Here is a 14,433-nt window from a genome sequence, read left to right on the forward strand (position 1 = left end):
GACAGGTGCCCCTTCTTTATGTCCTACAACAGCTTGTGCTTTCTTTGACCATAGCATTTAACACATTATTTTGAAATGATAAAAGTGCTTCTCATCTTTATTCACTTGTGAAATCACCGAGGTCTTGGATCATCTTGCATTTTTTTAAACTACTCATTTTTCTTTTTAAATTTTGATTATTGTGTTTATCTTTGATTTAGTTTCTCACTATATAAATCCCAGGGTCATAATTCCTTTTCTCTCCTTTCAAGTTAGTGATCAGAAATATGCAAAAACATTTATCTGAGGGGATGTTCATTTTATTTATGATAGCAGACATTTGAAAATTGATCCTGATACATCCCTAGACTGAAATATCATGCAGCTTTAAAAAATCATATTGTAGATTACTTAATACATAAAATGTTCATATGATATATTGTTACATGACAAAACATGTTTCAAAATGTATGTACAGTATGATGCCACTTTTATAGCACAAGCCCTATCCATTAGTCAATATAAAAAGATAGGCCAAAATATACAAAGAGTGGTTATTACTGGAGGGTAGAATTTATGTCCTTATGTTTTTATGTGTTTTCTATTTTAAAATAATGAACATGTATTATTTTGTAATCATAAAAAGCACAGTACAGGTTTTTAAAATGTGGCATTGATTATTCACTACTTGGGAGAGCAAAATGAAGGTAACTGATATTTTGCCGAAGACATAAAAAAGGCTGACCCACCTATCACTTCTAGAACTTTTTCCTCCACTTTAAATATTTGAGATTAATGAGCTGTGACAATTGATAATTAACATTTATACAAAACAGTTTTTCAGGCTACCCACACTTCTATCCTATAATATGAGTAATGAAATCCATATTGTCTTGTTCCTTTGTGAACTCTGAGGGCGCATTATTGCTGTACAGAGCTATACATCATAATTATTTCTATACTATGGAATTCACCCTGAACAAATTTTGTTTAAACAATGCTCTTGACTTATGTCTGAAATCCTCAAATTCATTTATTAGTTGTGCATTTGAAAAATAGCATGCACTCACCTTTTTGCAGACAAAGTCACCAGGCAAATAGAGAATGGATTTCAATCTTAGCAACATGTCATAAATCATCTGTGTATCACAACCCTATATAAAAAGAAAAATAATTCTTATGGAAACAACTAAAAGGCCAATATTCCAAATGAATTCAAAACTCAATGAAAATAGACAGTAATATATATTGTTTGCATTAACATAAAAATATTAACTGCCAATGTCATGACCCAAAATTTAGAAAAAAAATACCTATAGTATAATGGCAAGGATTTAGATCTTGCTCAGATAGACTTGGGTGTGAATCCTGTCTCTCCTACATATTGCTACATAACCTCTCATGCCTCAGTTTACTAACGTGTAAAATGGGGATAAAAATGGTACTTATAACAAAAACTTAATGTACTTAATGACAGCTATTAATGGTAATATACTAATAATAGATTGTTAGTATATTAGGACCAACATAGATCAAAATCTTTGCTAGATATTTTTCCTTCTTAAAACATACCATTGTTAGATATTATTATTATTATTTAACATTGCAGGCTTGTCTATCTTTCTTCTTCAACTCAATTATCTTCTTAAGGCAGGGAAAATGTACACAATAGATACAAAAGCAGTATCTGCTGAGTGAATGTTCGTTTTCACTTTAAAAGTGTAAGAAACACTATTTGTTTGGCTATAGGTCTATATTTGTCTTCTGTTTAAATAATTATATCTATAAGAGCTAAAGAAAAATCTTTAGGTGCTACAAAAACTCACATAGCAGTTTTGAATCTTTTGCTTTCAATAAATACATATTTTTTCATTTTCTTGCAGAGCTGCTAATATGTAACAGCTTTCCTCTTGTGGGTGGTCCTGTCCACCCCTTGAGGGAATCATGACTTTGCTGTGAACTAATTATAGAGTCAGTGGCAGAGAAAGGACAAGCTAAGGGTCTGCTCCCCATTTGTGGATCAGACAATCATTCCTTTAGCAATCACCAGTTTTCTGTAATAGCTTCGGTAACAGACACTTGACCTAGATCCATATGAAATTTAGACTTCAGGGTTGCTTGACTGATAAGGCAAGCTAATAATTTATGATTGAAGTATCTCCAAGTAGCCATTGGTGAGAGGCATTCAGATGAATGTGGTGTTAGAATTTTTAAAAATCACTTCAGAAAATAAAGCTTTTGGTTCTTTAGGACAGAAAAAAAGGCCAAGACCAGAAGATATATCTTCTTAATACAGTCTAATAAATACTGATGAGAAGCTGTTTTGAGCAAGGCTTTGTATGACAGCCTTAGAGGAATTAAAGATGGAAGAAAGTAACTCTAGTTGGGGTGATCTTGTAAGTAAGCAGAAAAGCTGTAATTGATGGTAGAAGATAATCACGTCATAAAACATTCCACAAATATACATAAAACTTGTAAGATAAACAGAGTTAATTTTGCTTGGGAGTAGGATGGGAGAGAGGGGAGGCACCAGAAAAGTGCTCATTTGGGTAATAAAATTTGAATCATTTGAGGATGAGGATGATTTGTATTTGTAAAGATGCACAATGGTCCTTTTAGGCAGAGGGAAATTTACCTTTTCTTTGCTTGTTATGTATTTGCTTTGCACAAAGTATATACATTTTATTTATATTTGTTTTAGTCCTAGTATGTCTGATAGGTTAGCATATTTGCTAAAGCAAATTATAAACATAACTTTTTTTTTTTTTCTAAAAGGCATGGTTCTTTTGTTTTCAGTAAAAATTAAATAAATGGCCCAAGTGCTTAATTTCTTTAAATGCTGTCATCATTTCGGAATAATTTCACTTCAGATATTGGTATGCTGATCCATTTAAAACTCACTTAGAAAAAAGACAAACAAACTTTGGATTGATTTTTGAATCTTCTCCACTAAAGAAAGTTTGTGTCTTTGATATGGTAAAGAAAATTCACTTGAAATATGCTTGGAAGTTCTTGAATATGTACGTGTCTGGAATACTTCTGCAATGAAGGTAACTCTCAGTCACTCATATCCGTGGAGAAGATTTATATTGTAAATAATCAGAAATAGAAGATCTCAAAAGATCCACTTATATTTGTTTTCATATAAATAATCTGAATTTTTGGCACTAATTTTTAAGGTTTTAATTATAATTTGTAAATCAAAAATGACATTTGTATTCCTTGAACAATTCCTATCAGAATGTATTTGATGAAAATTCCCAACTATATTAAGTTGTATTCATGGGAAATATTAATGATTTTAAATGCTGTTTTCCTGTGGCAGTAATTCTGATTTTATATATCTATAATATATATAAATTATGTATGTATATATTATGTACATATATAATGTAAAATATACATTATAAAAATATATAATTTAAATATAATCATATATAATACATATATTTAGATGTATAAAATTATATATAAATCAGAATTACTGCCACAGTAATCAGAATATAAGTATATATACACACACACACACAAATATGTGTGTGTATAGTAAATTCTTATAATTTTATGTTGCCTTGGTACCGATTTTGAATATAAGTTTAACTTTCTCATACTGGAAGCGGGATCAGTCACCCTTGATACGGTTTCCAGTTCTCTGCCTCTTTCCAGTTCCTCAATATGGTTGATCCAGACACCTGCTTTATACCACTGCCTCCTGGTGACCATCGTTCTATGGTACAGCTGGATGCAACTGACTAGAATTGCCCCACTGACCCTCAGAGCCCACATGGATGAGCAGATATTCCACAGTGACTACCTGTCAGTCACAGCAAGACCTCATGGAACTCATGTCTGCTGTAAACCAACCTATCAGAACTTCCCCTGGGAAACCTCCCTGGGTAACACCCTGGATCCCAAAAAGGCTTTGGCCCATTCTCTGTCTCTCCACTGGTTGAGCACGAGTGTTCCCCCTTCCCATTGGCCCTGTGAGGCATGCTGCCCTCTTCTCTCTGAGATCTGTAATTAATAAAAATGCTTCTATTATTTCGTGGGTTTTGTTGTGCTGCTTCCCCTGTGTCTCGCCTGACTGACATATCCAAACCTAACTTTTTTTCCAGTACAGGGTTTTCCTAGGGAGTGGCTATCTTATAGGAATAAACTGGACATGGATCAGACAAAAGCCACAAGAGCATCAGCCAATATAAATAAATTCCCTGTGAGAGAAATGTCTGTTCATGGTCAACCACCTAGGCATGAGGTCGTCGACTGGGATCAAGAAGTATCCCATGAAAGACACACTGTGAATAGCCACCACCCATCCTCTGGAGCCCCGTGAGGGCAAGGCTGGAGTGTATGGCCACTCTCCCGAGACAGACCCCAACCCCAAGACCAAATGAAAGGAAATATAACAGTGTGGCAGCACAGTCGGCCTCCGTATCCATGGACTCCACCTCCACGGATTCAAACAACTGTGGATGGAGACTATTCAGAAAACAAACAAACAAACAAACAAACAAAAAAAAACAAAATAGCAGTACCACAATAAAAAAATACAAACAAGAAATATGGTTTAACTATTATTTACATAGCATTTACATTGTATTTGGTACTATAAGTAATCTACAGATGAGTTAAAGTATACAGGAGGATGTGGGTAGGTTATTTGCAAATACTATGCCACAGATTTTGGTTTCCTTGGGGGTCCTGGAACCAATCCTCTGTGGATACCACGGGATAGACTGTATTGTTTTCAATACTGAAAAAATTGGAAACAACATACTGTCAACCTATGGGCAGATAAAATATTGAATATTTGTAGATTGGAATATCGTAAAATGGTTAAAATAAATTACAGATCGGCTGGGTGTGGTGGCTTACACCTGTAATCCCAGATTTTGGAGGCTGAGGAGGGCGGATTGCTTGAGCTCAGGAGTTTGAGACCAGCTTGGCCAACATGGTGAAACTCCATCTCTACTAAAAATACAAAAATCAGCTGGGCGTGGTGACAGGTGCCTGTAATCCCAGCTGCTTGAGAGGCTCAGGTGGGAAGATTGCTAGAACCTGGGAGGCGGAGTTGCAGTGAGCCGAGATTGTACCACTGCTCTCCAGCCTGGGTGACAGAGTAAGACCTTGTCTTAAAAAAATAAATTAATTAATTGGAAAAATAAAGATAAAAATAAAATAAACTATATCTATTTAAATATATGATTAAATTCAACCGATAGTGTAGTCTGAATATAGAATATATTCCGTATGATTCCAACTACAAAAATCTAAACACACTACTACCAGTTTATGTTTATATAGCTATAAAGTAAAATGATAAAGATGAGGAGTGGAGGGACATCCTCAGATGAGGGTCTTCATGGCCACCTCTAGGGAGGGAGGAAGGAGAATGGGTCTGGGGAGAAGAACTGATGAAACTTCAACTTTCATTTTTATTAATTTTAAATTTTAATAAAATGTCTCCCTTTGCGGAGAAATGTGTTCAGTCTTTTTTCCCCTTTTATTCTTTAGGTGGGCTCAGGGTCAGATAGCACTAGTGAAGGAAATCAGATCAATGGGAAGTGTGAGACCAACCTAGGAGATAAGCCCGAACCTAGATAAGCAAACAGTGAGCACTTTTCTCAGCAGGAATACACACAAGCACCTACATCCATAGCTTTCAGCTGACGGCTTGGATTTCCTCCGAGAAAAACATTTGAACCAATCTAAATATGACTTTTTATTAACATATTCGGATAGCACATGGATCAAGTCATGCAAACTGAATCTAGCAGCTGTATATAGTAAAAACTTAGAATTTAAGTTTCACCAATTAAGTGATTCTGTCCCTTAATGATTACTTTATGAAAAGACGCCACTAACTTTGGAGCAGCTTTTGTTTAGGACTAAATCCTTCTTATTTGGATTTAGGCCTAGTGAAATAAAGTTTGCATTATGATGTCATTATATTTTATAATGTGTTTGAGAACTATTATTATTCTCTTTTTTTCTCCAGAAAATGATTATTTTCTTGAGATATACATTGCTTCATTATTGTGTGATTAAATAGAATTACATCCTGAGGCAACTTTTTCTCTCAGTAACCCAGCTCCATTTTGTTTAGTTAGGAATTTTTCTGATGTATGAAAAGACAGGATTGCTTTGTAAATGTCTCTTTTTTCTATAAAGTGAGAGTACCTGAGAAAGTATCAACATTAGCATTATACTAGTATATAACATTTGTATTATGTTTTACTGTCGTATCTTTACTTGTTTAATTCTTCCAGACTCCCACTGATGCCTGGCATTAATGAATATATGGTCATCACTCCTGGTTTTCAGATAGGAACTGGAATCCCAGGAAGCCTGTTGACTTTCTCTAAGGTCACACATACGATAGGCATTGGAGGAAGAGTATCACCAGAGTGTGTTTTTATCTACACTTGGAGCAACTTGAGATCAAAGTATTTGTATTATTCACTCTTGTATTCTCAGTGTCTCACCAGGGTTTAGGGCATGTTGGATGCTAAATAAAAATGGGCTGACATATAGAATGAAGCTGTTAGAAATTATTCCATTTTGGACAATGAGAAATTCAGTGCTGCGTAGCTGTGTTACAGATTTGAATGAGGATATTGGAGATTTGAATGGAGTTGGGAGAAATGTTACTTTGATTCACAACAGAGCCATAGGTTAGATGGTGTTTCTCGTACCCAGGAAATTCCACTTTTTTTTTTTTTTTTTTTTTTTTTTTGAGACGGAGTCTCGCTCTGTCGCCCGGGCTGGAGTGCAGTGGCCGGATCTCAGCTCACTGCAAGCTCCGCCTCCCGGGTTTACGCCATTCTCCTGCCTCAGCCTTCCGAGTAGCTGGGACTACAGGCGCCCGCCACCTCGCCCGGCTAGCTTTTTGTGTTTTTTAGTAGAGACGGGGTTTCACTGTGTTAGCCAGGAGGGTCTCGAACTCCTGACCTCGTGATCCGCCCGTCTCGGCCTCCCAAAGTGCTGGGATTACAGGCTTGAGCCACCGCGCCCGGCTGAAATTCCACTTTTAATAATGGCAAACTCTGAATACAATTGTAAGGTTGGTAAAATTTTTCCTTGGAATGTGTACTCTCTTAGTCCTATAGAATTTCTCAATTTCTAGGCTCATTTCTGCTTTCTTTGAAACAGAACTTAAGATGTCATCACTATTTTATAACTCACTGTGAATTTAAGTCACTCTCAAGTATAAGTAATGGTCTTCAGGGCTTTTTCCATCTCAGCTTGTTTATTACAAAGGGACATGCTTTGTTCTATCTTAAACCCTTTTCTCATTAAACAAGTAAGTTATAGGTGATATGACTAGGGCAGGGAATTCTGAATTCAGTTCTTCATGCTATTGACTATGTGAGGCATGATACTGATTGGTAGCTGCTGGGACCAGCAAAGTCAAATGTGATAAAAAATTTGCAAAGTGCTGTGATGTCATAATTTATTAATATTTCTTAGACCTAAACTTACAGTCAATATTTGCAACACTAGTAAAAATCATCTCTGTCAAACTTTCCCTGAAAATTGGCAATAGTTCTAATTTTCTAGGAGTTTGGGTCAAAGTGGGTAGTCATGAGTTAGACAGAATCCTGAAGATGAATCTAATCCAGCAGTCCCCAGTCTTTTTGGCGCCAGGGACCAGTTTTGTGGAAGACAATTTTTTTCACTGATGGGCAGTTGGGGGGATGGTTTCAGGATGATTCAAGCACATTATATTTATTGTGCATTTTCTTTCTATTATTATTACTTTGTAATATGTAACAAAATAATTATATAACTCACCATAATGTAGAATCAGTGGGAGCCCTGAGCTTGTTTACTTGCAACTAGACAGTCCCATCTGGGGGTGATGGGAGACAGTGACAAATCATCAGGCATAAGATTCTCATAAGGCATATGCAACCTAGATCCCTCGCATACATAGTTCACAATAGGGTTCCCCTCCTATGAGAATCTACCGCCACTGCTGATCTGACAGGAGGCAGAGCTTGGGTGGTAATGCCAGCAATGAGCAGTGGTTGTAAATACAGATGAAGCTGCTCTCACTCACCCACCACTCACCTCCTTCTTTGCTGCCTGGTTCCCAACAGGCCACCAATTGGCACTTGTCTGTGACCCTGGGGTGGGCACGCCTGATCTAGTCCATTTTTCTATGATCAGGCAGGGCCACAGGAAGAATCTGATTTTACCTGTGTAGAAACTCCCACATGGTTGCATCAGTATTATTTCTCCATTCAATAATAACTATGGAATTTACTATGTGCCAGGTCCTGATATAAGTGCCTCATATATTTTGAGTCCCTTACAGCCAAGTATATTATCTCATTTATTTAATGTCTTCCCTCCCTATCGAAGGGCTCCAGAGGGCAGAAACAACATGGCTGCAGTAGCTGGGCAGTAGCCCTCCATGTCTGGCTCAGTGCTTTAGACAGAGCAACTGCTGAGGATGTATAGTTGAATGGAGTTCATTTAGATTATAAACTCACTATTCAAAACATTTTTTAAAAATCTCGCAACAATACTTTATTGCTGATACCATTGGGATAAAAATAAAGTTGGCAGAAAAGAAACAAATCTCACTGTAGTCTCACTCTCACGTTCTGATTTCAGGCCCTGTGGAGTATATATGTGATGACATATCAGATAAGTAGGATGCCACTGCTCAGGATCTGCATGTGAGTGTTAGGGAAAGCATGCTGCCATTCCGGTTCTATTCCTGGCTCAGTCTGTCACTCACACACAAAACACTTCCTTCTCATCCTTTCTTCCTTAGAAGTCACAGCCTTTGCAGGTTCTCTTTGTCGCATAATCGCAAACAATGAGTCAAAGATCCCAGTGAGGTGTCCTGTTGGGATGGGTTCTGCATAATTACCAGCGCAGCAAATAGACACATTGTGCCTTCCTTGTCAGACTGAAGGTACCTACATTCCAATTTTGGTATCTCTGGGTCCCCGCTTTCCTACTGACTGCGGGCTGTTTCTAAAGTATGCGATTCTAATGCCAGCCACTAGGTGGCGCAACAGAACTTACATTAAAGTTTCTCCCATTTCTGGTAACACAGTGGTAGAGGCAAAATGTGATTTTCCTAGCATTTAATTTGATAAAATATATTTAAAAATCGAGATCGAAATAATAAATCATCAGAAATGAGGGGAAATTGCCCAATCTCATAGAAATGAATCACTCCTTATTAGCTTAATACTTGTGCTTGGGCCTGGAATAACGTGAAATCTGCAAGGAAGAGGAACCATTTTTGTGAAAAATTAAAAAATATATATAATTTGACTATTCATCTCTAAGCTATTTCAAATCTCCGATCACCCATGTTGAAGCAGCAAATCTTACTAATTAACCACAATTTATTGAAGCAAAGTTTTAGTGAAAATCTGTGACTCTAATTCCACCTGCTTTGATTAAGAGGAGAAAAATCCTGCATGAGATTCAGAGGCTTTTCTTAGCAGGAAAGTAGAAAAGTGTGTGTGACTGTAGATATCTGATGTGCCAAGTCTTAGTCTGTGAATATTGCCAAAGGATTGCCTTGGTCTTGATCTTTTTTTTTTTTTTTTTTGAGACAGGGTCTTGCTCTGTTGCCCAGGCTGGAGTATAGCGGCACAATCATGGCTTACTGCAGCCTCAACCTCCTGGGCTCAGGTGATCCTCTTGCCTTGGCCTCCTGAGTAGTAGGGACTACAGGCACCTGGCTAAATTTTCTTTTTTTTTTTTTTTTTTTTTTTGAGACGGAGTCTCGCTCTGTCGCCCAGGCTGGAGTGCAGTGGCCGGATCTCAGCTCACTGCAAGCTCCGCCTCCCGGGTTTACGCCATTCTCCTGCCTCAGCCTCCCGAGTAGCTGGGACCACAGGCGCCCGCCACCTCGTCCGGCTAGTTTTTTGTATTTTTTTAGTAGAGACGGGGTTTCACCGTGTTAGCCAGGCTGGTCTTGATCTCCTGACCTCGTGATCTGCCTGTTTCGGCCTCCCAAAGTGCTGGGATTACAGGCTTGAGCCACCGCGCCCGGCCTAAATTTTCTATTATTTGTAAAGATGAGTTCTCACTATGTTGCCAGGCTGGTCTTGAACTCCTGGGCTCAGGCAATCCTCTTGCCTTGACCTCCCAAAGTGCTGGGATAACAGCCATGAGCTAGTGCACTGGAGCAGCTTGACTTTGGACTCTAGTGAAACTTTTCCAGTTCCTCCCCACCTTATCAGTTATCCAGATAGGGTTGGTAGAGAACTGAAGGTAAGAATGATAGAGTGGTGTAAAGAAAGCCGTGCTCAGACTGTCCCAATGCTTAGAGCTCAATGACCTCAGTCAGGTAAGTTGTTTGCTCTCTGTAAAATGGGATGTAACAAAGCTTTCATTGGAAGTGTATTCGTTTGTTAGGGCTGCCATAACACAGTTATACAGGGTGTGTGCTTTAAACAACACAAATTATTTTCTCACAGTTCTGGAGGCTAAACGCTTAAGATCAAGGCATCAGCAGGTCTGGTTTCTTCTGTGGCCTCTCTGCTTGGCTTGCAGATTGGCCACCTTCTCACTGTGTCCTTACATGGTTTTTCCTCTGTGCACTTGCACCTGTGGTGTCTATGTGTCCAAATTTCCTCTTCTTACAAGGACACAAAATTGAATTAGGACCCATCCTCCTAGCCTCATTTTAACTTCGGTGAACAGGTTAGTATTTTCCATGCCTAGGAGCTTTCGCCCAGGTGCTTCTAGTTTCTCACTCCACAGGCTCCTACACGTCCCACACCTGGGTCATTCCCTCCTTTGTGCACTCAGCTCCCTGGGTGCGTAGTGGCTTTCAGTGAAGATAGGAGACTGGTTCAGAAGCAGTGAAAGGATCAGTCAGGTATAAATTATGAGATGTAGGGTGGAGGATCACTATTCATCCTATTTCCTTGGTAAGAAAATAAATTTGTGTAAACTGCTAAGACTATCTCTATGAAAATAAATTTAGAAAGATTCCATACCTACGTATTTTCTACTTCACTTGGCTTTACAAAAAAAAAAAACCTTTTCATGTAACAGAAATATAAATGTAAATGGGTTCTTTCTGGAAAGAACTGTATCTTTAACAGAAATGTCAGGAAAGAATGAATCTAAGTTGTATACAACATTAGCAAGATGTGAAGATTTAACCTTTTTTCTCAATCAGATGTTGCTGATTTGGTGGAGTACCAAAAAGTACATATAGAAAGAAAAAAACTATGAGGCAAAAAACTGTTATCTTCCCAAACAGGAGATAATCCCATAAAAGTCATTGGTGTCTAATTTAAAGCATTTGTTTTCCTTTAGGAAAGACTTACTTACTGTCACTTATTCTCAATTAAGTTCGTCATTCAGGTATAAAGAGTTTTATAATATTTTAAAACACTGTTAAGATAATTTAGCTTAGTGGCTTTCATACATTTCTGACCATACCTATAATAAGACATATATTTTCATTGTGCCTAGTACACACATAAATATGTATATGTGATTTTAAAAATAAAACATACAAACTTTTATAATATCTACTCTTGTGTATGAGGCACTCTGCTATTTTCTTTTTAAAATTTTTTATTTAATTTCAATAGTTTTGGGGGGAACAGGTGGTTTTTGATTACATAGATAAGTTCTTTAGTGGTGATTTCTGAGATTTTGGTGCACCAATCACCCAAGCAGTGTACACTATACCCATTGTGTAGCCTTTTATCCTTCACCCCCCTTCCCACAGTTACCCTTGAGTCTCCAAAATCCATTATATTATTCTTATGCCCCTGCATCCTCATAGGTTAGCTCCCACTTATAAATAAGTATATACAATATTTGATTTTCTATTCCTGAGTTACTTCACTTAGAATAATGGTCTCCTTCCAGGCATGGTGGCTCATACCTGTAATCCTAGCACTTTGGGAGGCTGAGATGGGCAGATCATGAGGTCAAGAGATTAAGACCATCCTGGCCAACATGGTGAAATCCTATCTCTACTAAAAATACAAAAATTAGCTGGGCGTGGTGGCACACACCTGTAGTCCCAGCTACTCAAGAGGCTGAGGCAGGAGAATGACTTGAACCTGGGAGGCGGAGGTTGCAGTGAGCCAAGATTGTGCCACTGCACTACAGCCTGGGTGACAGAGCGAGACATTGTTTAAAAAACAAAAAACAATAAAAAAAGGAATAATGGCCTCCAACTCCATCCAAGTTGCTGCAAATGCCATTATTTTGTTCCTTTTTATGGCTGACTGGTGTTCCGTGGTATACGTGTGTGTATATACAAATACATCAATATGCAGTAGAGGTGTTTGCAACTTAGAAATGGAGTTTACAGTTGAGTGTTATTTTGCAGAACAATGTAGAGTAAGTCTCATTCCTTGTTCATATAACAGACTTTAGTATATGAAACTTCCGCTGTCCTTGAATTTATTTATTTTTCTCACAACTAAACATCCTCAGCATCTACTCATTTTCTTTTGGGGTCGTTCTTCTTTTTTTTTTTGAAAATGGAGTAATAATTTACGTAAAATGAAATGTACAGATCTTAAGGGACAGTTGGATCAATTTTGATAAATGTATACACTTATGTAACTTCCCTAGCAAGACAAAAAACATTTCCATCACCATACAAAGTTCCCTCATGCTTCTTCCTAATCAATCTCCTCATCTCCATTCACCACCAGAAGCATTCATTAATCTGACATCCACCATTACAGAATAATTTTATAAGATTACCCTTTTACTATCTTTGGTCCACAACTCAACCCCTCCTCTTAACCCCTTAGCTGGAACCTTCTTAAAACTGGTTATTTGCAATTTGATATGCTAATCCAAATGTAGTTTAAATGATTAAGAAACCGATATTACGTGAAAATGTACGGGAATCCCACATATGGTTCTACTGACTCATGTGGAGTTGGAGATCAAGTAAAACTTCTATCTAAAAAGAAGTGTTATAAACTATTACACTTTTGCATTTGTTATATATAGATCTCTCGTTCTCTCTACACATACACACACACACACATACACACACACCGACATACATACACACACACACACATATATATATATTTGAGTCAGAGTCTTGCTCTGTCACCCAGGCTGGGTATAGTGGTGCAATCCTGGCCTACTGTGGCCTCAAACTCCTGGGCTTAAGCAATCTTCCTGCCTCAGCCTCCCAAGTAGCTGGGACAAAAGGTGTGTACCAACATGCTCAGCTAAGTTTTTTTCTTTTTTAGAAATGGGGTCTTGCTATGTTGCCCAGGCTGATCTTGAGCTCTTGGGCTCGAGCTATCATCCTGCCTCTACCTCCCAAAGTCCTGGGATTACTGGCATAAGCCATGGTAGCTGGCCTGTAATATTTTCCTTTTGGACCTAAGTTTAGAATTTTACTTTTATGCTTGTTGATGTTAATCTTGTTTGCTTTGCTTGTTGTTTCAAAGTATTTAGTAATTTTAAATTTTGTAATTAATATATTTTATTCTATTCCTTCTTCCTTTGTGTTATCTGCCAATTTGAAAATCACATCTTTTATATGATCATCAAAATATTGATGGAAATCTAGCACAGGACATAGCTAAGAAAAGAGTCCTAGAATACTGACCTAACTCTAATAACTTACAAAGTCGTGGGTTAACCTTATGCTGGGGGTGACTATGCCTAACCATTCTACTCTACAGCTTCTGCTTCTTCATCTTGTTTCTAATATTATTGATTATATAATTTTAAGACATATCCTTCTGTTTGGATTATGTTTTTTCTTCTGTCCATACTTACATCTTAAGTGATCACATTGAGTCCCTTGGCTTGAAATACACCAATATGCTGACAGGTCCAAATGTATTGCTCCAGCTTGGGCCTCTCCCCCGAACTCAGATTTATAAACCAAACTGCCTACATGACATTTTCAACTGGAATCTAACAGTCACCTCATCCAACAAACACATCTGTTTTTGTGCTGATATTAAAAGTACACCACAGACTGGGTAATTTATAAATGACAGAAATGTATTTCTCACAGTTCTGAAGACCAAGAAGTCCAAGATTAAGGCATAAGCAGGTGTGGTCTCTGGTGAGCGCTGCTCTTTTTTCCAAGAGGATGCCTTGTTGCTGCATCCTCCAGATGGGAGGAACACTATGTCCTTACATAGTGGAAGACCAGGAGGGCAAGAGAGTTCTTCCTTCCCCTTGAGACTTTTTATAATGGTGCTAAACCCATTCATGAGGGTCGAACCCTCAAGACTCAATCACTTCCCAAAAGGCCACACGTCTTCATGTTGTTGCATTAGGGATTGAGTTTCCACATGATTTTTGGAGAGGATGCCGTTATCCAAACCATAGAAACATCCAAAAACAAAGAGTTGATTTCCAGCCCATCCAACCTACACTTACTTTAAAGTTTCCTATTTTGCAAATGATATCTTTGTTCTTCTTGTTCCTCAGATCTAAATCCTTGGAATCATTTTT

General features: G+C 37.8%; 1 protein-coding gene across 2 annotated transcripts in view; it reads right to left on the bottom strand.

Annotated features, from left to right (window-relative positions):
- Nucleotides 1-14,433, bottom strand: part of CNGB3 (cyclic nucleotide gated channel subunit beta 3) — a 165,125-nt gene that overhangs the window by 29,505 nt on the left and 121,187 nt on the right. For both annotated transcript variants that reach the window (XM_033202770.1, XM_033202771.1), the window contains one exon: nucleotides 1,050-1,133. In XM_033202770.1, coding sequence (XP_033058661.1) covers nucleotides 1,050-1,133 — 84 coding nt within the window. The remainder of the gene's footprint in view (nucleotides 1-1,049; nucleotides 1,134-14,433) is intronic.

The sequence above is a fragment of the Trachypithecus francoisi genome, unplaced genomic scaffold, assembly GCF_009764315.1.
Source record: "Trachypithecus francoisi isolate TF-2019V2 unplaced genomic scaffold, Tfra_2.0 Lachesis_group7, whole genome shotgun sequence".
Taxonomy (NCBI): Eukaryota; Metazoa; Chordata; class Mammalia; order Primates; family Cercopithecidae; genus Trachypithecus; species Trachypithecus francoisi.